General features: G+C 38.6%; 2 protein-coding genes across 16 annotated transcripts in view; one reads left to right on the top strand and one right to left on the bottom strand.

The window, feature by feature from the left end:
* Positions 1-4,447, top strand: part of VGLL4 (vestigial like family member 4) — a 92,460-nt gene extending 88,013 nt beyond the window's left edge. For 9 of the 10 annotated variants that reach the window (XM_040646213.2, XM_046899884.1, XM_015293055.4 and 6 more), the window contains one exon: positions 1,585-4,447. In XM_040646213.2, the coding sequence (XP_040502147.1) occupies positions 1,585-1,853 (269 nt within the window). In that variant the 3' untranslated portion in view covers positions 1,854-4,447. The remainder of the gene's footprint in view (positions 1-1,584) is intronic. The other variant, NM_001030593.3, reaches the window with a different exon arrangement.
* Positions 4,448-14,074: 9,627 nt separating this feature from the next.
* ATG7 (autophagy related 7) overlaps positions 14,075-25,230 on the bottom strand; it is a 98,800-nt gene continuing 87,644 nt past the window's right edge. For 4 of the 6 annotated variants that reach the window (NM_001030592.2, NM_001396468.1, NM_001396467.1 and 1 more), the window contains one exon: positions 14,075-24,180. In NM_001030592.2, the coding sequence (NP_001025763.2) occupies positions 24,148-24,180 (33 nt within the window). In that variant the 3' untranslated portion in view covers positions 14,075-24,147. The remainder of the gene's footprint in view (positions 24,181-25,230) is intronic. The other 2 variants (XM_040646210.2, XM_046899882.1) reach the window with 1 other exon arrangement.

Genomic DNA, 25,230 nt, shown 5'->3' with positions numbered 1-25,230 from the left:
CAAACTAACTGCCTGGTAACAACTGGAGAACAGCATTTCCTCGCTAACTTTAGCTGAGTAGGCTTTGGTGTATTACTAAGAATAAAATGAGGTGAAGCAACAGGCACCTCATTCTGTATCCTTCCTACCCAAAGACACACACACACACACACACACACACACACACACACACCGGCACGTCTTCTCACTGTCAGTGCTGTGCCTGAACAAAAGATACCACTTCAAAACTAGGTGTTTTTTTCTCTTATTTTGAGAAGTATTGACAAATAAGTCATCATATGTATTTTAGTCTAACTAACAAAAAGCAAGCAGACGTGACCAGCAAATCCAGCCATGCTCTTACTGTACGTGCCATACTTCCCAGCCTTTCAGTCGGCAGTAGCTGTTTATGATTCAGCTACAGCAACAAAATCTTTTCCTGTAGATACAAATCCTCTTCCAAAGCACAAACCCTCCACCTTTCTCTGCAGGGATAGCACAAAAAAGCTTTGGAGGGCAGTTGCTATAGCAACCCAGGCAAGGAGCTTTCTACCCTCTGTGCAATTAGTACTTTTCATGAAATCTTTTCATACAGTAATTACTAAGAAACCTTGGGCTGTTTCTCTTTGCTTTCTCTTACTGTGTAGCTAGGGGAAAGCACAGCTTTTTTCCTATCTAGTCATTTGCCTGCTGATGCCTTGATTGAGCACACAGCATTGCAAAATGTGAGTTTTGGTTCAAGTCCATGGCAGTTTCATCAGCCAGACAGTGTCGGTCAGTGTAAAAATACTGCTCACATATACGTAGGGACCTAAAAGCCCCCAGAAGGATTGATTTTATTTTTAACTGTATTGTTGAAAACTGGAATTAGAAGCTGAAGTGAAACCCTGGGGGCTAAGCTGTGTTCCTGAAGAAATCAGTAATTACCAGATCTAAGATGTTAGAGGTTTTCTAGAAAAGCTGCTTCATTGAGATACAGTTTTTCTTTCTAAATGGTAAAATTGCAGTTCTTTGAGAAATTATTATCAGATTTTCAAGGTTCTTTACTCCTTTTTAATAGCGTGATGCCACTTTAATACCAGGAGTACCTCATTTAGACGTAATGATTTCTGCTCTTTTTGGACTAGCTTTTGTAACAAGCACGTCAAGTAGGACGAAGCCCTGACACCAGCTCTTGGCATGCCGTAATTTAGAACAGGGTCCTCTGTACAACTGACTGATATCAGAGGGCTTGGGAGCTGATTGTAATGAACTGTTTCCATCTTTAATACCACTTAAGCCTATATGGCATTGTGGAAGCCCTCTCCCAGAGCAGAATCAGAACTGTAGCTATGTAAAAATTCTAACTGAAGGAAGAACTGTAATTATATAGAAAATACCAGTGCAAGTCCCAGACAAAATACTTAGTTCCACTTCTTTTCTATTTTAAATCCTTTCATCATCTTCCCCGCTCCATTTGCTACCAGTTCTGTAACGATGTGAAGAGGTCTCGCCTTATGCTGAGATGATGGGAAAATGGGAAGAAAATAAGGATCCTGCATCCAGTAATCAGTGCCAGGATTCTGCACTGACACAATGCATTTTCTGCTTTGTTTCCCTGTCTAGCTACCACTGCCTGTGACCCAGTGGTGGAAGAGCACTTCCGCCGAAGCCTTGGCAAGAATTACAAGGAGCCTGAGCCAGTGGCAAACTCTGTGTCCATCACAGGATCAGTCGATGACCACTTTGCCAAAGCACTGGGGGATACATGGCTTCAGATTAAAGCTGCGAAGGACGGAGTGTCGAGCAGTCCCGAGTCTGCTTCACGGCGGGGCCAGTCTTCCCCATCCTCCCACATGGTCAATCATAATCACTCGCCCTCTGTGGTCTCATGAAGAGAGGACCGTTACGTTTGTGAATTTGCATGGTTTGACTGAGCTTTGAACAGTGCTTAAAATAGTGTTGGGGGAGGGGAGATTAGTTTTCAACACGTGTTTTGTGTACTCACTTTTTATTTGTAAAAGGGTGCCCTTAAAGATGATAGCAGGAACTATTTCATAAAGATTCATACGATGTAGCATCCTTTTTCCTGCCTCAATTACCAAAGAAACCTCTGATGCAAATCTGCTGCCCCTTTAAAAAAAAAAAGAAATGCACGCTAATCCACAAAAGCCATTACATGTAGTTGGTTGACCCAAATGCTTTTTGCTTTTACTAGCTTCTTGAGACTAGAATTTGTCTGGTTTGCTTACATTACTTTTTTTTTTTTTTTTCCCTCTGTGAAGTAATTTTGTATGTATATACTTGAAAAGAACTGTCATGTATGATTTGCACTATTGGAGGAGGAATGAAGTTGCATAGCAACTTTCTGGAAAGATGCTAATATTTTGAGGGCAAACTGCTGAAAAAAAGGTTTAAGGGTGACATTTCTATCAGTTTGATTTTTCTTAAAGCAAAACAGCTTTGGAAGGGGAAGTCTCATACAGGTTATAGGTCTTTCTCTCTTTAGATTTCAGGTGCTTAGTGCTTGCAACTGGACTGCATAATTTACAGAACACGGGCATTTTTTCCTAAACACTGCAGTTTGTTAGAATAGAGCTGAGGTTGGAGGGTTCAATAGTGCTTAACGATGCATGTTTTATGAAAAATAGCTGGTATCTATTAATGTATAGACGGTAAGAATCATAATACTTATTAGCTTTTCTTCAGAATTAGTTTATTTTTGTCAGTAACAATCCTAGATATACTTACTGCTGGTACAGTTGTACTCTATGATATTTGTATTTGATATTCACTTTAGTAGCAGCCAGCAAAAGAGGACAGCCTCAGGACAGGCCTCAAACGACGCAGGTTAGAAATATATGATGCGTGGTACAGGATGCTATAGCTTTGCGCACGGCTGAGTCATTGTTTCTGTCTGCAGCACTGTCTGCTTAGCAGAACTTGCTTCCTACAACCAAGTCTGTGTAATCCAGCTTTAACTAGCTGCAGGAACTGCTACCGTTGCGTATCTTGGCTGGACAACAGATTGTTACAGTTTGTGAAATATGATCTTTAATTTTTGTAAGCTTATTCATAAACCTACGCCAAGTTGCAGCATACATTCCTCCATTAGAAAACTTTATACAGGTATTACCGCATTTATTGTATTAATAGCTACTAACTAGAAATTAGGCAATAGAGGCAGGCATAAATCCCACAGCTGTGCTAGTACGAAGCGCTTCTCCTTGTTACGTATAACTTCTCTCCCCATACATTCCATCTTCCCAGTACAGTTGCAACTAGGCCTTTGTTTTTATACTGCGTACCTGGAAGCATTGGCTCAGTGTAAAAAGTTAGAACTAGTTGGACGATGAACTACACGTGATGTATTATGGACTGTGTTACAGTATTGGGTCCATTGTGGCTTTTATGTTTGGTGTTGTTTGGTTTTTTGGTTGTTTTTTTTTTTTAAGCTATTTAATTTGGAAGAGGTGCAGGGTAGAAAGGTGAGGAGATTGGCTCTTACTCTTGCAGAGAGGTGGCTGCTCAATTTTCTTTGAAAAATTTTTTAAAAAAAGGAAAAAAAAAAAACAAAACAAACAAAAAAAAAACCCCAAGCCCCCAGTTTTACACATTTCACTTCCATCTTACTGGGTAGTCAACGCTTCCTTGCTTTGGCATTCAGTACCCTACTCTCTGTAGGAAGATTGTTAAAAAACACTTTTTTATATAGGTAACTTTAAGACCATCGTTACGCTGTGCGTAAAGAATGTACAGAGAAATTTGTAGGTATTTTTTGAGGAACAATTAATTTGTTAATGATATGTAGCTATTTAATTTTTCCCTTTCCTTTATTGTAATCATTCATTTTTTTTTTTGTTTGGAGAAAAAAGTTGATCTTTTTTTTTTGTTGTAGATTTGTCTGTAATACAGTAAAAGTGCAGGAACACAGTTATTCTATGAGAACACTGCATTAGCATTAATAGCCACTAGTTTGTTACTGCTACAGGCTACTGAGCATTATAACAGTAAAATACTAATACTGTAGATGGACTCTGTGGAAAATGTGACTCCTATATTTCTTTGTAAACAGGAATAATGTTTTTAAAGCTAATATTTTCAATAATAGCTGTTTTACAAGGTTACATTTACTTATCTGAGATAGGTAAATGGATTTGAGGGCAATAAAGATTTAATGTGATATGTCCAGTAAAACATATATTAAAGACAATAATGCCATGAAAGCCAAAGGGTTGGGGGGAGGTGGAAGGAAACTAAACTGAACTCACCATCGTGATGTGGTGAAGTTTCTTCACAGAGCCAGGTTAACTACAGTTCAGTTTGAAAGATTCTCTCTGTGTTTGTAAATCTGTAATATACCATTCTTTTGTGGCCTTGTTTCACCTGGAGAAAAAAAAAAAGGGTTGGCAGGCCATCTTTTTTTTTTTTTTTTTTTTTTTTTGTACTTAAAAGTAGCCTTAAAGAACAATAAAGTGCTCTTAAATCACAGGTGTGTACATACTCTTCTGTATTGTTTGGTAAGAAAGGAAACTGATTTCTATACTACATGAGCTGGAATCAGAAACAAACTACTGTTCTTGTCCTGATTTTTTTCCTTCTGAGGAAACTCTTCTCATTTGGGATTCTTTTACCCCATTGTTGAATGGAAGGAGGGCTTTATTCTTTATCCCTCCCTATTTACGGAGTTTGTCAAGAAATACTCTTTGCAATTAGAAAGAGAAGCTGTTGCTGCTGCCTCTGCAGCGATGGACAGAAATACCAGCAGCTTTGGGAGCACATCTCGGGCACTGAATGCACTGCTGGCAGAATTCCCTCTGATTTTGATTCCTTGACTGTTTTCCCAGTATTGCTTTCCCTACAGGGCTGAGGCAGCTGCTTGTGTTCCTAGTGTAGCTCACCAACAGCAGCTCCTGAAGAGTTTAGAGAACAGCAGCTAGTCAAACATTTCTGTACCATTTGTGAAAAGACCAATGTCTTCATTTCCTTTAATTTTGTATTGTTTCAAATGCAGGTTTTATCTAGACAGTGGAAATTATTTCCTAAAGCCAACGGCTGTAATTGTAAATGCAGATACAGCAGTGACCTTGATTTGGATAAGCAACATTTCAATAGAAGATCATTCATTTAACCAGAGACGATTAAACCTTAAAAGCAAATGTTCTAAGTACCTGATTTTGGGAAGGTTCAGGTGAATGATGCTGAATCAGGCAAGGGTCTCTCAACTCTGAATGTAGCAGAGGTGTCACCCAATTTCCAAAAGGATCTCCTAAAAATAACAAGATAAGTTGTTACTGTTGTATTCGAAATGTCTAAATGGCTTGAAAGACAAAGCAGGCCATTGCATGGACGTACATTGTGTTAAAGTAAATGACTATTTTGGGGAGTGGGAGATGATTGCATAAGAACACATGAAGAATGATTAGTTGAGCTTAACACATCTGAAAAACCATCCCTCTCTAAATATCCATGGAAAGAAGCCTAAGTACACGCTTTAAGAGTTTTTGGGAGAGAGGCCAACCACAACAAGCCTCATACGCCTCTCAGTCTGCTTTCTGAAGGGAGCTGGTTTCCTTTTAGGAAAAAAAGTTAGCCCTACATCAACAATTTGGGGACTACATGAAACAGGACAAGCAGCACTGCTATCTTTCAGGTCAATAGCTTTAAGTGTGTTCTATTTTCTACGCAGCAAAAGGAAAAACAGACTAATTTGTTTTCTTATGTTATTTCTCTAATGAGTAGCACGCAGTAATTTGACACAAAAGCAAAGCTTCACGGCCCAGAGAAGTGGTTTGTACATACATGTTTTGTATGAAGCAAGTCCTATATGATTTGTAATGGCTTATCTTTCTCTGTGAGCAAAATGAAAAGCAGAATCCAGCTGTGCTGCTGCCCTGCCCTGAATTGAAACCAGAGTTTTCATTTCACAAAACAGATACATGAGGGACTGAGTTCAGATCTTTCCATATAGTTCGGTCAGTGACCTTTCTGGAACACAATTTCTTTGCATCTCAAGCTGCTTTAGCTGTGAAAATGAACTTTATATACAAATAAAATATAAAGGGTAAATTAATAATGATAGCTTGACACAACAACGCTAAAAGAGGCGTGTATAACTTACTTGCCAAATCTGTACTAACATAGTCACTGGAAAATGACCGCTGAGCCTATCCAGCAGATTGTGCTTACCCAGCAGGGCAGAAAGGACCTACCAAAACGTTCATTCTTTCTTTTAAAACTAAGAACAAGTGAAGCAGCAAACGGAGTTTAAAAACAGTACCAAGCTCAAGTGTTGATCCCTCCAACAAACCTCCTGGTTTGTGCTGAATGCAGGCATATTGGAGTCAGATGGCTGCAGAGACTTCTGCCACTGCTGCAGAGAGCTCAGCAGGGATCTGCTGCAACTGCTCAGCTGCTCATAAAGCAGCTACACTACTACACAGTGTAACTGAACTGCTAGACTTCAAAACTGGCACATGCACAAAACTCAAAATTGTAACCAGTTCACCACTGTACTTGGAGCTGTAATCACCAGTTCAGAAGCTGCTTCCTAAGCAGCAGCTGAACTGCCATTGCAGCTGGGCTGAATGCTCACAGAGGGGTGCGGGGGACTGCTAAGAGTGGGAACAAATCCAATTGTTCCTCGGAAGCCAAATCAGTCAAGAGAGAAAAGATGCAGAATTGTTTTTCAGGCTCGCTCAGAAGCCTTGGGGCAACAGCCAGGTTAGAACCCACTGCACAACAACTGCTTACATTATAAAACAGATGACCCACAATGGCCACGTGAATGAAGATGTCTCCGGTATCCAAACACCATACAAATATGCAATGTTGCTTAATGTGATCCTGGCAAAAAGGATGAGGAGTATTTTAAATGCTGTGTAAGAGCTCTGCTCACCAGAGCTGGCACACTGTTGCTTGGCTGAGAACATTCACCACTATCTTTAGATCCTTCTGGAGGAACAGTGAAATAGGAAACTTGTCTGCATCTTCCTGATACACGGAAGCTTCCATTTCATCTGGCATAGATACAGATCCAAGTATGCATTACACATAGCATCTTAAGGATGTCTCTCTCTCTCTTTCCATAGCAGACAAAGTTACTGCAAAGCTGGACTACGTTATGCGTCAAAGCACACTTTATCCCTTAAAGGTCCACATCAGAAAACAGACCAATTTAATAACAGTAATTTTTAACCTCTCCAGTAATGGGAACATTCTGCCCCTCTCTGAGGAACAACTATCTCAAGTGCTTTTCCGGGAGATAAGACAGTCAAGGTAGGTACTTTAATTGCCTACTTTCAAACTACAGTTACAAGTAGCTCCACAGCAGCTGCCTTGTTCTTCAGGCAAAGCTGTCCTGGTTTCACTTGGTGCTCTCCTGACACCACACACAACAACAACACCGTCTGCACAGGTGCACAGGGGAGTGCTGCTGCAAACACACGTTCAATGGAGTATGCTCTGCTCCTGTGGGAGCGGTGCTGGGAGGCTCACAGGAGGTAGTGCTACACACCAATAGTGATATTTAATACACATAAGATTTTTTTCTGCAGGGCACAAGCCTTGAAAGAGACTCAATTATCTGAACTTTAATGATGGAGGAGGAGTAATTTTCAGGGAGCCAGCAAAACTGGGTATGTATGACTTACCTCTGTATGTGTGGCTACCAGGATTGTAACCATAGTCCTCTGAGCACCAGTCCAGTTCTAGATTCACCTCAGTACACGGCCTGCCCATTGCTGCTCATCCTTCAGCCTCTTGGTTGCAGCAAATTTCCCAAACATATTCAGGCTTAATCCTGTCCAACCATTGTCCCAGGGAAACACCGCCATTTCTGTATGAAAAAGCAAAGAATAGCAGATCTTGTCATCCTGGATCTGAAGCCACAGACATCACTCCTTTCTCCACTTCTCTAATTTGAGGTTTCCCCTGAAACATTTACTAGTTTACAGCATACGCAGGTCACATAAGTCCCTCAGCACAGGCTGAAAGCAAGCTGCAGAAGATTAAGCCCACTGTAGCACAGCCATTGCAAAAACAGAGGCTAAAATGTATTACAATAAACTTGTTTGTTTGTTTGTTTTAAAAGAAGTCTGAGGAGAATTCTGGTCATTTACATTTTATCTGACCTTCAAAGGGTAGGATGAGCACCTTGTGCCAGCTGGCAATCTTCTGCAGGGCCCTCGAGCTTTTAGTTCAGAAGTAGGTTTGAGTTCCTTGGTCTTTAGGCTTCCAGACAAGGATTCTAGTGAGGAAAGGCACTTAGTGTTTGTCCACGGATTAGCTTGACGTCAGGTTTCATTTTTACTTGCAGAAATGTTTAATTCTTGGCAAATGTGGTCATCAGGCTTTCAAAAACCACCAATATATAAAGGCACGCTCTTGTGAGCAGAGCAGCACACCGACTCTTCTGCTGGTGCCAGGCTGGGACCCCTGCAGGCTGCTTCTGCATGCTCCCCTCGGCTGTGACAGGGAACACCATCATCAGGGGCGATGCTCGTGGTCTCCTTGCTGACACACTCCATGTTCCCAAATATCACTTAACAGGATTTTCCCTCTCCTCAGGAACTTCCACACTGCTAAACTGACTTAAAAGAGACAGCTCGCCCTGGACCAGCACGGTAGAATTCATGGAGGGAACCAGATGTTTCACTACAATTATTGTTGAAGTCTCTTTACATGCTTTGTGCTTAACGTGAACAACACTCATTCCAAATGAAAGAAGAGCAGCAGCTTTCCTGATACGCTGCTCCTGCCATGTGCTCCATGCAATGCTGCCAGAAGTGGACGACACTGCAGTGCAGGCGGCCTCCATCCGTGTGACAGCAGCATCTCTAAGAAACACTAAATATGGATTTCTCATATTTTCCTTTGCCACAAAGGCAATCACAAAGGAGACCAGTTCATAAGGCAGCAGTACACTAACTTAGGAGTTTTTACAGCTGCGAATTGGGGTATCACTTCAGCCTTTATATCCGACTGACATGCCTCCCTGCTAAAAATGGTTGGCACAGAATTAGTCATACATGGATATTCAGATTAGCATCCATTTATATTTTAACAGAGGCAGAAAAGGAGAATTTCTTTTTCCATAGGCTATTTTTAAATAATGATGAAGCAGTTACTGAGTACCAATAAGAACACGCTCCATTACATTGACATGAGACAGTCTTCCGCTGGGCAGGCTAACCAGTTACACTACTCACTGCTGCACTGTTCGTTCTAATTTTACATGTTATTTTGCTAAGCAGCAGGTTTTTTTAAATGTCAAGGAGAACATCTGTGTGCTCTCCATCACAAAGACAGGCACAAAGGCATCTTCAGCGTGAAGCTGTGTCAGCCACACGCCTGCTACATTTCATAGTCAAAAAGCTGCTTATCTTTAAACTGTTTACTCAGTTTGAGCAAATGCTATGCAAGCAGAGTCCTTCTGATGGTGTCCTGCTATTCAAGGTGGAATCAATGATACTTTTTCTAAATCAGGAAAACACAAAGCTCAAATCTCTTGCTTCCTGAAATACTAAGATAAGGGGTTAATGACATACGGTTTGCGCATTACATTTAAAACATACCAGTGAAAAACTATTTCAATTATATTCCTTCTCATTAGTTAAAAGAAAGTATTAAAAAATGGGGTTTTTGCTTGTAGGAAAAAAAAAAAAGCTTTTAAAAAAGTAAAAAGTTCTCAGCCTAAAGTGAAACCTTTGTTCTCTACTGATCCACTGTAGTATCCTCAACTTTTTGTTTTTTCCTGTGGGGGTGGGGTGGAGGTGGTGGGCAGAGCACACAGCAAGGAGTGAGGATGGAAATAATGGAAAGAACTAACAATACTTGGAGATTAAAGCAAGGGCCTTTCCTTTTCCTTTTCCTTCCAAAAGGGCTCCTGCTTAGGCTACAAAAAAACTCACACTATTAGTTTCTTCAGAAGAAAATGCATGTATTCAAAAAGCACCACGGGTAATGTAGCATTGTTACAGAGTTTACAGCAGCAAAGTCCTTTTCTCTTGCTTTCATTGTCACACCTTTATTTACCCTAACGCTACTTTCATTTATCAAACATCTTCTCAGGTCATTAATGGCTCCTGACATTGTTCTTGTTGCTGGAGCTGGTTATTCTGTTTATATACTGACATTAAAACACTGAATTTGAAAACAAAACCAGAGTAGTAGAACTGCAGAGTTGAGAAAACGTAATCTAGGACTTATGTCCTGACATAGGAGCTGCCATCAGCATCACTGATCAGCATCAGCTGGCTTCCTGCATCATGCCAGCACACGCAGCAGCCACTGGTCTCCCACTGCTGACAAGTGAGTCCCTAGCAGAGCCCCTCAACACTCACATACATAATTTCCCTTCTGCTTTGAGAAAACCTTCCTCAAAAACCAAGAAAGCAGAACAGTCCAGGAGAAAATAACACAGAAGAGCATGCATTGTAATATAGATGTGGCTGTCTGAATATAGGCTAAGAACAGGGTTCAGAATAATCAACCACATAAATGTAAAATGAACTTCCAGTTTTAAAGACTGCACTGTAGACATCTAAAACATGCTATTTCAGATGCCTTCATTCTGAACCACTCCTCTGCCATTTCAGAAATCTGCTAATTTAGCTTTCAGCTTCCCTTCAGCACTGCCCTACGCTATGCAGTGTGATGTAGTTAGGCAGACGTGTTTTTGGAAAAAAGAAAGTAATAAAACAAAACCAGCCATGCAAAGCCATCACCATGTGGAACACGGCGAGATTCTGAGGCTCTCGTTTTGAAAATTTCCATGAGCTCTTCTCACAACAAGAAGTACCGCTTTTGTTGTTTCCAGTCTCACAAATGCACTCCGTGAGTCAGGCTCTGACCTTTCAGGATGATGCAAAATCAGCAGTAATAAATCAAGTGGTGACTTTGCTGACATGTCTGTAACTTTAGTGATAAATCCAACAAATAAACAAATTTCTGCCTGGAAATAGAGGAAAGAGGAGTGGGATTCTCCTCCTGCTCTGCCCTGTTGTAGCTGAACTCTGGAGGCAGCTTTGGTCCTACCAATTCTCACAGGAAATGCCTGGGCAAAGGCCAAGGACTAAAGTCAATAGCAGATCCACCCATAATACATCATTAGAGAAAGAGAAGCCGATGAAGGGAAGAAAACGTACTTTTTTCTATAAGAAGGGTTTGTTCCTTTGAACAGTTGTTTCATGACAGATCCCATCTTCTCAACGTTCTGTCCTTCTGTGGTGAAGATGAGTAAACTTCATGCATTTTCCACTAAGAAAAGAGAGAATTTTACTAGCACAGGTAATTGTAGCTCACATATCAATCCACTGCTTTCCTCTCTTTATATATCCTACTAGAGCCTTCTCTTGACTCCATTAACAGGGAACGCACAGCTCCCAGGTGAGGCCCTAGACTCCCTTCCTCATACAACTCTTCTGGCTGGTATAGATAGGTATCTACAACAATAGCCATATTAACTTGCCAATGACCATGAATGTCAAATCTGCCCAAGGCTTCAAAGTCAGCCACTGTAGACAGTTCTTTGAACTGACTTTTTTAAACTGTAAAAGAAGGATTTCTTCCTGTGATCTATTAATAGTATAGCAATCTACACTGAGAATGCTGATCTCCAGAGCTCCAGAAAGAAAACGAGTGTATCCAATTTGATTAGCTGGCAGAATTTAACATTTACTGCACGTATACAGAGTATAAAACATCACAGCTGCCAAATATGTGATCTGGCTTATAGAGAATCAGCAGGATTTGGACTTCAGGACTTCTTTACACTACTCCACAGCAGTTAAAAAATTGGCTTTCTGTTTCAACACACTAAGGAAAAGATACAGATAATTGCTTTTGTATTACCTGTACAAATATCAGTTGTTTTGTGGGGTGCTTGTCCTGCACAGATACCATGGCATAACAGAGCAATACCCACGTATTTCAGTGACTACATAGCATTCTTGCCATGCAGTTACTTTGGTTGCAACTCATGTGAGCAACTGTAAAGTAGTAACACTGATATCTCACAATTGTGTTATTTATTCATAGAACTTACTGAAATCACTGCATGAGAAGACATTTCACTTAAATTTTTTCAGAAGTAAAATTAAAGTAAAAATCAGGTTATTATAAGCAATTGCATTTGGAATTAATTCTGTTCTTGAGCCATTCAGTTGCACCTTTTGAAGTCTTTCTACGCACTCACCAAACAGATGTGCATTTTTAAATTAAAGAGATTCCCAGGACCTGAAGGAATATAAAAAACACCCTCCTACAATTTCCCCACCCTGCACCCAGGAAAAACAGAACAGAAACAAAAACAGCGTTGGGAGACCAGAAACAACATTTTGAGAGCTGAGAAAAGTCTGATCTACCCAACTAGTCAGACTGACAAAAAGTAGAGATTCTCTCCTTGGGAAAATTCCACTGCTTAGCTTTGCAAGCCTCATGTATGAATGAGCCTCACTACAACCTCAAACCAAAACACTTCCAAAATTTCCACACAGGATGGTGTTTAGAGAGCATATGGAACATTTATTAAGGCGTGGGATCATACAATGAAGCTTTTAGACATAAAGATCCTTTGTTTGTGGGTCTAAAAAGCCTACTTACTTTGGGAAGCAGACTTCTAGAGCACATGTTAAGGCACAAATTAAGAATGTTCTCTTCCCTGAGAGTTTTAGAAAAATTGGGGGACTTTTAAGTAGCATTTAATTTTTGCAACAGAGCTAAAGAGAAAAGACTGCCCAACCTGTACTCCTTGTAAATCTTTGAAACCTTATAGTTAGTGCAACCCAAGAGGAAGCCCAGAAATAGAAGAAAATTGATGCTAAACCTCTAGAGAATTTCCGATACACAGGCTCTGACCAGAAAATGAACTAAAACTCTTGGGAGGAATGTAAGTTACTTAAAGCCAATGACTGTACCTCTGATGGGAAAGCTCCTAAATTGGGTCATCCTTGATCCATTGCTCCTAAAACCTCAAACAGAGAGCAAATCTCTTTATAGCTGTGTTTCCTGGCCCTCCTCCAGGATCCTCTTCTCCTGGCACTTGCGCTTTTCTTCTGCCCTTCCTATCTCCCAGCTGCAATGGAAACAGGGGAGGAAAAGGAAATATTAACACAGTAGGACAAAAAGAATGCCTGGAGCTTCATTACAACAGAGATGTAGGGCAGTGGGGAACCATTTCAAAGGATTTCAGTTTATTTGCTCTTCTTTAGCAACTGAAGTTTCTTTGCTCCTCTGTGAAGTAAGTGATTGTATATGTAAGGCTAGATATATTTTGAACTTCATTTGTGAAAAGTTTAACTGGGGAAAAGAGCCAATGTCTACACTGTGAAAATTTAGCAAAATGCAAACATGTCATTAACACTATGAGATAGTCCAACAGTCTACAATTGATGGTTACTTACTTACACCTTGTATTTGGTTCACGAACAGCTCTCTGTATTTCACCCAGAAAATGTATGAAAATGGTTTTATCTCCTCTAAACTACCTTTACAATAAATGACCAAAACTCAACAAGAAATGTTTGTTAAAAAAGAAAATAATAATAATAAAGAACAGGCTTAATTCTTACCCCAGTCTTCCATTTCATGATCTATTCTTGCTCCTTAATTCTTCTCTTCCATTACCAAAGTCAATCCGCACCTTCCTTTTGCAAAAGAACCCAAACCTCTAATTCTAGGGCACAGAAACTTAAAATGGGAGAACAAACCTTGGAAAACAGAACAGATGTTATTTCTAACCACTCTTAGACTGGATTGCTAATTTATATTACTCTGCTTTCCAACTATGCTAACAACCCAGGCATAATGTGGATTTGATTCCATTTGGGAACAGAATGCACTTGCTGCAAAACAACCAGTTAAAGCTTCTAGCAGTCAGACTGGTAGCAGAAAACATAAGCCTCAAAACCAGAAACTCATTTTTAAAAAGTGCACCCAGCTAACTTCTTCCTTTTCCTTTTACACAAGAATAAAAATGCTCTACTGTGACTCCTCAACAGGAGGAGTTGAATTGCTGCTGTTGACCACGACAGCCACACAAAACATTATGTTTCCTCTGGTAAACATAATTTTTAGCATATATACACAAGGAAGAATAAAACTGACAGAGCAGTCATTTAAAAGTTAACAACAGATTTATTTATTTATTTCTCCTTTACACACATAAAAATTTTAAAATACATGCTTAATTGTGTAAGATTATCTTTACATGTAAAATCAGACTCCCTTCAGAATTCTGCAATCCAGTTTAAGACATCACTGGTGTCTGGCTTTGAGCATCCAAAAATGGAGACAAATGAACTTCACTACCTCCACGACCAAACTGATTAAATTAAAAGGCATTAGTAGACAGTGTTAGAGATCTACCTGTATGATCTGTTATTCACCTGCTGTTCTATTGCCTAGTAGACTCAAATGTTGGTCTTGATGTGTTAAGTACTTACACAACAGAAGAGACTCTACTAAAACAAGCTCAGGCAATGGATGGGAAGGAAAGATCGTAGAGTTGGAAGGGATTTACTAGGACCATTAAGTCCAACTTCACACAGGACACTCAAAATTCAAATCCCATGTTCCAGTGCTGCCCAAACACTCCTTGAATGCTGGCAGCTTTGAGGCCACGACCTGGGGAGCCTATTCCACAGCCTCTAGCCTATTCACCCTCTAGTGAATAAATTTTCCATACCACCTAGCCTGACCCTTCCTTCTCACAGTTCCATGCCATTCTCTCAGGTCCTGTCACTAGAGAGAAGAGATCAACACCTGCCACTTCACTCCCCTCATGAGGAAGCTGTAGGCCATCATGAGGTCTCCCCTCAGTCTCCTGAGGCTGAACATACCAGAAGACTTTAGGCTCTCCTCATACATCTTATCTTAGGTCCTTCACCATCTTCATGATCCTAAAAGTGCCCTACATAGTGGACTGTCATACCCAGAGGTGTGACAGTGTAAAGAAATGTCTGACAGGCAATCACAAAATAATTTGATATTTGGCAAGCTAGCAGATCCCTGCCAAAATACTGGTGGTGCCCTGTCATTAAATGGCAGCCCCTCTCAAATGGAAGCCAAAACTAAATGGTGACCACTGTGTACGTGTCCTGTCTCAATTCTTCCTCCCACCTTTCTGACAGTTACAAAGAGGACAAACGTTCTTTAAATAATAAGTGCTTTTAAACTCACTTCATAGTATGTAAGCTGGAACAGAACATTTTGGCTTCAAAAAATGTATGAAGCCACAATCACTTACAATTATCGCAACAAAATAATTTAAAAACAATCATTAGGTCATATTCTGAAACAGAGAAATGCTGTGCACACACCAGTTGACTTGCTTGCATTTCCTCCTCTTTAAATCTGAGCAAACAGTTACAAAGAAGTCTGTCTTAAATTTGTACTGTTTGACTTCTAAGTATTGCTAAATCTCTATTTAAGAAGTTAGCAAGGAAATTAAAAGTCTTTCTCCTGGGATTTTTGAGAGCACTAGTCTATCAAAAGCATCAGGCAGTTGGTGAGAATGGTCCAACTCTGTTCCATACATCAGCTGCTGTCCTGCATTTTTCATGAGGCAGGGTATGCATAGCTCACTCATTCCTAACTACTACAGCAGATAAAACCACAATTACTACTTAATTTGGCATGCAAGAGACATTCAACAGTAAATATTTTAATTAAAGTGGGGAAAAAAATATATATATTTTGTCTATGTCACCAAATAATTGGAATGCTGTTACATTTATACCATCTATCATCTCAAAGCATTTCTGACTTAGTACCACTAATAACATGTAATCATTGCTCCAATAGCTATTGGGTGGAACTTCAGTAAGAGTTTTTCATTACCAGCATACAGGATGCCTGCATAAAAAGGTCATTCAGAAAATAAAGGATGCAAAAGAGAATGAACAGAAACTTTGGAAAGGGTGGCTGAAATATTAAGTAAAGAAAAAAAAAGCTCATGTACACACACACCAAAAAAAAAAAAAAAAAAAAAAAAAAAAAACCTCCACAAGAAATTACCAGGCCAGGCCATCTATATTATTAAAAACAAAACAAAACCCTAAGAAACATACATAGCCTTTTTTGTTTTTTCCCCCAAGACTTTGGTTTAGTGCTTTCCTTTAGTGCAATAACTTTAATGATGTAGTTCTTAATTGTGCCCAAGTTTGACATGAACTCACATAGCCAGAAGAAAAACCATAACCTATGGTAGTAGTCACTGACTCCACCTCCCTGAATACACAGACCTTGTTTCAGTTTTCCCTTAAGGTGCAACCACAAAGTGACTATCCACATGGTAAGAACTGATAAAATCAAAGCATAGCCAAAAGGACCCTGCTGCAGCCTGTTAATGTTCTGCTGTATTCATGTCTTACGAAGTTCCAAAGCTGTTGCTATTTAAACAAAAGGACAGTGATCCTTTGTGCATGACAATAACAAATAAATGCAACACTTTCATAGCCTGTCCCGCAGCACTATGAATAAATGATCTAGACAGACATCCAACTTTTCACGTTCCTCTGATGACAATAATTCCTGACATTACTCTTCACAGTTTAACAGCCAACTCCTGAAGTGACGTCATGGGGAAATTTGTCCAAAGAAGAAACACAGCTGCTGAAGGTTTCCCTGTACTATGCCTGCTATAACCAGTACTCCTGCCTGCTTTGGAGACACCCTGCTACAAGTAAATTTTACTCCAGGTCTTTACATTTTAACTACATATTTATAGAATGATATCATTGAAAAATATCGGTTACAGGGAAGGAAACACTGAAACATACCAAGAATCTCCCATAGTGTACACACTAGTGAGGGAGCAGCAAGGGAGATCCACTCAAAACGGAACCTTAACCAGTAGTACGAAAACACAGTTCTTTTGTTTGCATTACTTCCAAAATAATAATGAAAAATTATGCTCAGGCTTTTCTTGTTTGCCCCCTGTCCCTCTCTCAACACGTCAGCAGTAAATTAAGAATTTTTTATACCAACAGCTCTGCTAACACATAATTACAATGATTTCATTCATAAAATACTTTGTGTAAAAATGCTAATCTCCTGTTTTAAGTAAACTTCAACACTGTTGATTTCAATGATTCAAAAGGATAAAACACATTCAGTTGGTTACTTGTAATAGCTCTAGATAATCAAAAACCCTCATTTCCCCTTCCTCTCTCAAAAAAACCCAAAACAAAACAGAAAACAATGATGCAAGTATTAAAAGAAAAAACCAACAGTCCCTATTTAGGAAATAGGCAATTCAAACAAAGTTGCCAGTGATGTCATTTCATTTATACACTGCCTGAGCCACAGGTTCCTGAGGAAGTGGTAACACCTACAGAAATACTGTATGAAAGTCAGACTTCCAAGCGTGAAATGAAAACAGAGACATTTAAAGACAAAGCAAAACCTTCAAGCAAAATCACAACTGCTTTACAGATTTCCTTTCACTCTTGCACAAATTTGAAAGAAATCTGTCACTAGAAACGAATTTGCTTGTCCACCTTTCTGCTGCCTGTGAGGGGAAGACTGGGCTGGAGAGGAGATACTCACAGGGGTTGAGAAGACAGGGGAAGAAGACAGTGATTTCCTGGCTGTCAAAAATCAGAGGTCCAAAGGCACTCAGAGAAGGCAGGCAAGACTTGGAACCTTCACTGCCCAGCAGTTCTTCCAGGTCCACGTTGACATGATGTGGAAATAATTTTAGCAGCATTTCTACACACAGTTTTAGCCCACACTGGTTTGATTTAGAAAGTAGAATTATTCCAGAAATGAGAAGCCAGCTTTCATTTCAAACGCAGCAAGCTCCTTCAGCGCTGCCTCATCTCGGCAGGGATGCCAAACTGAAGGTTTTTAAGAGAGTACAAACATTGCACCAAAAAAGCAAGCGAGGAAAACATTAGTGGCCTCTTCCATGAGAAAGAATAACGCCTCCTGTTTGTTTTTTTTATGTAGTGGATAAGATCATTTCACTAACAAATAAAAAAAAAATGAGTTATTCTGGCGAGATCATACAAAAATCAAGTGTCTGGTGCTGAAAAGCAAATATGCCTGCATTACTGGATGCTCCAAGGCTCCTGAAGCAGCAGTCCACTGCCAAACAATTTAAGAGCAGAAAGTAACTGTATGGGAAAGGAGGGAAGTTAAACAGAATGACTGAAAAAAAAAAATCATACTTTTTATTTGCAGCAGTTAAACACTATATGCATGTGACCTTCAGTTACAGAGGCAAAGTCCATTGTACTTCATATCAACATCCTATCTAAGTATCTATTCAAAAAGCAAGTTGGAACAGGCATTTGGACTTCTATAGCAAACACAAACACAGTGAATACTCCCTGCCAGCCAGGAAACAACACATCTCTTTTAGAACTCCTGACGGCCCCTTTTTATTCCCAAGTTGAAGGAAGTGCCTGCAAGAAGGTACAACGGCAGGTGAGGCCTGGCCTGGCTAAACAGACTAAAACACACTTAGTACACGAAGTTCAGACAAATGGCCATTGGGAGCTCTGACAATCTTGTCAAAGAATGTCCAAAATAATTCCATGAGATGTGAAAAAACGCTACAGTGAAGTTGCAATCAGCAGAGACTGTGTTGTCAATTACTTGGGGGCAACAATCAGTACTTGAAATTATAGATGGTTGAAGTACTCATCTTTACCCTTATCCTGGAATGGGATCGTCTGAATTGGGAAACGAGATGAAAAATTTGTTGCTCTAAGATAGAGAATACCTTATGCTACTCAGGAACACTGCTACTTCAGTGTATTGCTATTAATTCTTCTGGGAGTAGCTTAAGTTTCCCTTCTGCTGAGCCAATTTCCTTGGCCAGGTTAATATAGTTCTCAAGTGACTCATTCAGAAGAATTCACTACAACCTGGACAAAATACCAGTCACTGACTGGTGGAATACAGACTGCTGCATTTCAGCTACTGCACCTAAGAGTGAAGTGCCGACAAATGAGCCCAGGCCACAGCCCATTTTGGTTAACACTGCACAACTTCAAACAACCCTCAGCAACACTTTGATGGAACAATGGGTCAGAGCAACAGATTATTTCTTTTGGTATAACTGAGATAAAAAAACAGCCACTCTTTGCTAAGTATATATATATATATTCAATTTCTCTCCATTTTACAGATGAGAACTTACTAAAAAAAAATCAGAAAAAAAGCAGGAACTGTTAAACCCTCTGAGTCAGCCTAGTATTGATGCTATTCCAAAGGAAAAGTCCTGCTGTCCCTTCATTCCTCCATAACTATTCACCATGAAAAGTCACTGCTGTCAGTAGTACAGGACCAAAGGGTATCACTAAAAGTAAAATGAGTCTGAAAACATTCTTTGTCACTTAAATTGTTGTTTTGTTTGTTTAATTGCAATTCCTGTCAGGTGCTGCACAAATAAGAAAATCAACTTTAAAATACTGATAGCTGAAATGATAACAGAGAACTAACGTCTACACTAATTTAAAACCCATAACATTACCTATGTGGTGCCACAGTATTTTTAAACACTGTTAGAGCTCTGGAGAAAATCCAGGGAGCTTTAAGGGAAAGAGATCTGGAATTTAAATGGGACAGGTAGGCAGGTTTTTCATAGATTAGGAATTTACACACTGTCAGAATGCAAGAGTATGACATCCTTCTAGGCGGTATTTCTGCCTTACACAGCTGTTAGTCCAGGCCCTCTAAAAGAAAAAAGGTACACAAAATCGTCCAACAAGAAAAGTTTTGCTTTGGTAGGCTATGCATGATGAGCACAATATTTGCATTGAAAACAATTTAGAAAAAGGAATGAAACATAAAACAATTAAAGAAGTCATGTCAACGGGTTTCGAATAAAAATGGTAACAGGCTGAGGACAGCTTCCAGATTATGTTTCTTAGGAAGTCTGTTAAGTTGGCCATGTTGTAAATTTTTCATTAATGGCTTTTCTTTGGAGTATAAATGCTTATTTGTTTCTAAGCGAAGTATTACAAGTATTGCATTATTATTTAAAAACAAACAAGCATGGAAGCAAACTAACAAAAAAGAAAAAAAAAACCTAGAAGATTAGGTGTAAAAATTTGGAAAAGTGATAAGAAAAAAGCCTACCATGCAGCTGCATGTTCTTTTCAGCTTTTGTGTACTTCTAATGCCAACGTTGAACCAACAGACAAGAGAATGGCTAATAGCACTGTGTTAGAGAACTGGCTGCCTTGCTGTGCAGTATACAGATACCTTCAACTGGAAGAACAACAAAAACAGTTTGATTATGTGTTAGCTTGCAACATATGTAGGATTGAAAGAACGTGAGCTATCCTTCCTCTTCTCACAGAAAGAGAATTAGGACTCTCCTTGAACTCTTAAGATGTGGTTATGCTCTGAAAAGAAACCATATACAAATATCCTTATGGATTCAGTAATGGCTCACTGGTACTGTAAGAAACAGGCAAACTTGACTGGCATCAGAAGTTTAGCGATCTTTTCACACACAGTTGACATTAACGGGAATCCTGAAAACCAAAGTCTACTTTCAGTCACTTCTCAGCTATCTGACATTTTTTTAAAAATCTGAACAGGAAGAAAACTTAGAAGTTGGGAACTGGGTGAACTCTTCAGTCAAATGACCCAGAGTAATGCAGTGATGACCCAAGTATTAGCAATTCCAATGAGAATAGTTAATATGCACTCAGTAGGAAGAAGAAACAGAAGTGCTATAATGTGATTCTAAATCACAGAAAACTAAATAATAGCGTAATAAAAAGTTCAGAAACACAAAAACTCTACGAGTTTTCTCTGACTGTGAGAAATTAAAAGGAGAAAAATTACAAATGACAGATGATAAACTAAAAGAAACCACTTATACATAGAAAAAAATTCAACTTTGCTATGACTTCTACTGCACGTATTTAAGGTAAGAAGCCAAATCACATACAGAAAAACATTATACCAGCAGTGGAACAATAGTACTGATGGCAAAAAAGAAATTTCAGTCCATCTCACTGGAGTTCTCTAAGGACATAATACCACAGCCATACAGAGCACAAGGAAGGAATATTTTTTCCAGACTGAAGCTCAATGGCTGTAAGGGCTGGAGCAATTACTAGAATTCCACTTGATGTACAAGAATACATTTCTTGCTGTTGATCTCTACTGACCCAGAATCCTCCTTTATTTCCTGGGAGTCATCAGCTTTCTACGAATAAAAATCCCACGGTTCCACTCCTTGGTGAAGTTCTATACCAAATGATCTGGGTCATCATGAATCTTTCTGCTTGGGTCTAAGTGTCATTTACACACTTGTGCACTTTCTCCCTTTTAGAACCCAACGATGAAGTCGTTGAAGTCTTCAGACTCAAACTATCCCAGGCTCCGTGGAGCAGATTCTCACATTGGCCAAACCACATACTGGGTAAAATTTTACTATCAATTTACATCTAATACAAAGGGCATGTCCTAAGTGAAATTTATTCCAGACTGAACGTGGTATTAGTCCTGAACAAGTTCTAGACTTCAGCCAGCACATACAATGAGATGGCACAGGATAAATACAGTACAGAAATATTTCATGAGTTGTTATAATAATGAAACACAAAATTGATGTTACAGCTTTCCATTGAGATTAAATAGCTTCCTAGATGTAATATGTACATGTCAAAGTGGCCTTCTGTGAGATATTGTCCCACCAACACTGCCATGTAATGTCACTGTATTTCTGTTAGATATCTTAGAAATAAGGAGTAGGTTCCTCAGTGTGTTCATTCTCTCTTCCCAACAGATACAGCTTATTCCCGAGGGGCCACGGTAGCTGTTGGGTTCTAAAATAAATTACTTTGGGCCTAGGTGGTCACCGCAGCAATAACACAATTCCTACCTCCTTCATGAAGAAAGGTCGAAGTTTAACTTCCATTAAACACCAGTATCTGCAGTTGAAAGGGCAGTGCCAAAAACCTTCTGTTAAGTACCTACAGGCCAGTAAATAAATGCACTTATCTGATAATGGTATTTGAATTTGAACAGTAATGGAAATGTTAATAGCATTTCATTTCCATTTATCCTTATGATTTCTCACTCAATTAATGCCTAGAAATTGAATAAAAGCAGAATAAGAATCATTTTGTTCAACAAAGAGGAAGAAAACAACATTAAAGTTAGACAACGGAAGCTATTCCGAGACACACTGAAGTGCTTCAGAACATCAGGGACATCTGGGAAGCATATGTACAGCAAGCAGATCAGCCTCAGAACTGTACGTTACTGAAATTAGAGAGGTAAGGAAACATCATATTAACCCTGAATTCCAAATCTTTAGATCTTGCATACTGCTGCAGTTAAATAGATACACTGCATCTTTAAATTGAAAGTAACTTTAACAGGTAATCAAAGTTTTAGATATTTAAAGTAACTGTTAACATTTATGGGATTTTTAAAAAGATGTCTAGTTTTAAAGTTTCAGAGAATCAAAGATTGCAGAAGACTTTTACACTCAGCAATTCCAAAAGATAAAAATGCGAGTCTTTCCCTTTAAACTACCCACTACCGATACGCCATTCCAGAAGAACTACAGCATGCAAATCACACAGCTCATAGGTAATGCTGTATGTTAATAAACTACTTAAAAATGTATATCACATGTTATCAATCTTATTGATCATTACCTGACCACCAAAAGATCAGTTTCCTATCAAAAAATATATTTAATTCAGATATATATATTACAATGAAGTTAGCTAAACAGGACTTTAAAACTTAAATCTACTTTAGTGATCACAAAAAGAAATAGACATAACAACTAATGCTAACCTCAACATGTTTCAGTGAGTCTTCTTTTATGATGGGAATATAGGAGCTGCAGGTATCCTTGCTTTTAAGGTGAATTTGACCCGACAGAACATCCTCTGATGTGGTCTAAGAGAGAAGCTGTGAAATTATCTGCACCAGATATTCAGAGCTTATGTTAAAGGAAGTAAACCAAACTAAATTAATTGGATTGACTAGTTGGTCAACTAATTTTCATAATGTATAATAGAAATAAAGACTGGTTGCCAAATAAAGCAATTCTGCCTTCTTTTCTGAGCAAGTTAGTCCATAACCTCCACAATATAAAGCCTTAAAATGAATTTCAATTATACTTCTAAAACCTATTGCAAGACAAAAAACAATAGATTTGCTTTCAGTTTTGTAGTAAGTTACTTTGATATTTTACAAATCCATTTTTACAAATCCTTGAGAACCCAAAGATTCTCACAGTATCAGCCATAATATCTGAAGCCATTCCTGATGCTGCAGAAATTGAAATACTTAAACACCAGCCAAAATGAAAATCAGAATCGGTGTTTAACACCTGTAAAGAAATACACAACAGCAACCAAGAATGGCACAGTTAGAAAATCAATTTCTTATTTTGGTAATACATTTAACTACAACTTTTTAATGAATCAATGATTCATCCTCAAAGCAATTTTAACTACATAGTAGAACATTCTCTTAACTTCAGCAGAGAGTATGATACAGATCCATTTTGGTCTTTCCTGTGTAAATATAAGTCAAACCACATTTCTTCCATAGAATGAAATTATGAAATCTTTACAGAGAATAATTTCTCCGTTGACACAGGTAAGAACAATCATACCATAATAAAGAAAAGGGAATCAATTGTACTATAAATATTTACTTTGAAATAGAAAGCAACATGATATACACTGCAAGTGTAGGTTTTTAACCTACTCCTGCTCTCCTGTAAATAAGAATGCAGTTTATTTCCCAACAGAAGAATATTCTCAACTTAATAATGAACTCTAAGTAAAGGTACACAAGTGTTGGAAAGATGAAGAAAAAGCATTTAGAGATGCTGCTTAGACATGTCTGCTTACAAGCAAAATAAAAAATGGAACAAATGAAATACCAAAGTTTACTAAAGCAGCAAATTTTATGTATGTCTCATTAAGAAAATGGAGGGAAAAAAAAAGGAATAAGATTTAAACATAACCACATTACTTTGGTTATTTACATAATGAAAATGAAAATACGAAGAGTTATATCCAGAAATGACTGCTTTTACAGTGAAGATATTCATGCCAGTATGTGGTTTACAATTGTTCATATTCATGGCAGTCAGAATGGGTAAGCAATCATTAACTTGTCGAATAACAGATAAAAGGCAGCAACACAGTTCAAAGTAGGTCATCTTCCACCTTATTCAGCTGACTTTCAGACTGTTTCATCATCACTCATGTCCCAGATCTGCAACAAAAAAGGAAGTGTAATTTTAGTTTGTGGAGTTCAAATACATTTTTAATATGCCTTTATACAATCAGTATTACTACTTAAAAGATAGAGTAAATAACATTTATGGACTGTTGACCAGAACCAATGGCTTTTTATGATTTTTTGGAGGTTTAGTTCATGGCAAATACACTTGGTAAAGGCTTGTATAGTCTGTGATCAGGAAGAACATGGATACAAATCTTTGAGCTAGATCTGCCTCTGAACTACTTGGTTCTGATCACTTAAACAGAAAAGTTCACCTCCGCCAGCAAAATCTGCCACCAACAGGAAGATATTCCTTCAATATCTTTCAAATCCTTCTAAAAATATTCAGAGTTCAACACAGCAAGATTGAATAGTTAATATAAAAAAAAAGCTATAATTTTAATAAAACTCTTTGTGACAAAATGTAATGTTTCTGGAATTTGAAAACATTCTGAAAAAAGTTCTTAAAATCCAACCCCAGAAAGCAATTGCTCAAATATTTTCCTGCAGTGTTACAAACCATAAAATGAAAACTCTGAATGGCAGGATTTTCTCAATTCCTAGAAGCGTTGCAAAATGGTGGTGTAAATCCTTATGGAAAATACTGAAGGAACAGTTTGTTTACAAAAGGAAAAAAGAGTTTTCATCCTGCCCTAGATGAGCAGCTTGGAGCTTGCCAAGGCAAACACAAATGTCCAGCTTACCAGTCAGGGTCAAGGATGTGGAAAAGAAATATGAAAAACAAAATCTTTAAATAGTGTTTATGGTATGATTCAAACTGGCAATAAGTAAGAAATTCAAAGTTCAGACTGATAGTCCATCTTTGTTGAGCCTAATTTTTGAAAACAATCGATTTTAACCCTCAAAATCACCCCCAAAGAAAGGCAATAAATACTTTAATAAATGCCATGAGGCGAATCAAAGGCAAAAGTGAAAAAAAACGGACTGAGATCCCTAAAAGTCTTCTTTATCTACTAAGCAGATGCACTGGGAGCAGTGCCAGCTTCTCTGCTCTGTGCTTTCCCATCATCAGTTCTGATC

Source organism: Gallus gallus, chromosome 12 (assembly GCF_016699485.2).
Source record: "Gallus gallus isolate bGalGal1 chromosome 12, bGalGal1.mat.broiler.GRCg7b, whole genome shotgun sequence".
Classification (NCBI taxonomy): domain Eukaryota; kingdom Metazoa; phylum Chordata; class Aves; order Galliformes; family Phasianidae; genus Gallus; species Gallus gallus.
This window is presented reverse-complemented; position numbering and strand designations above follow the sequence as displayed.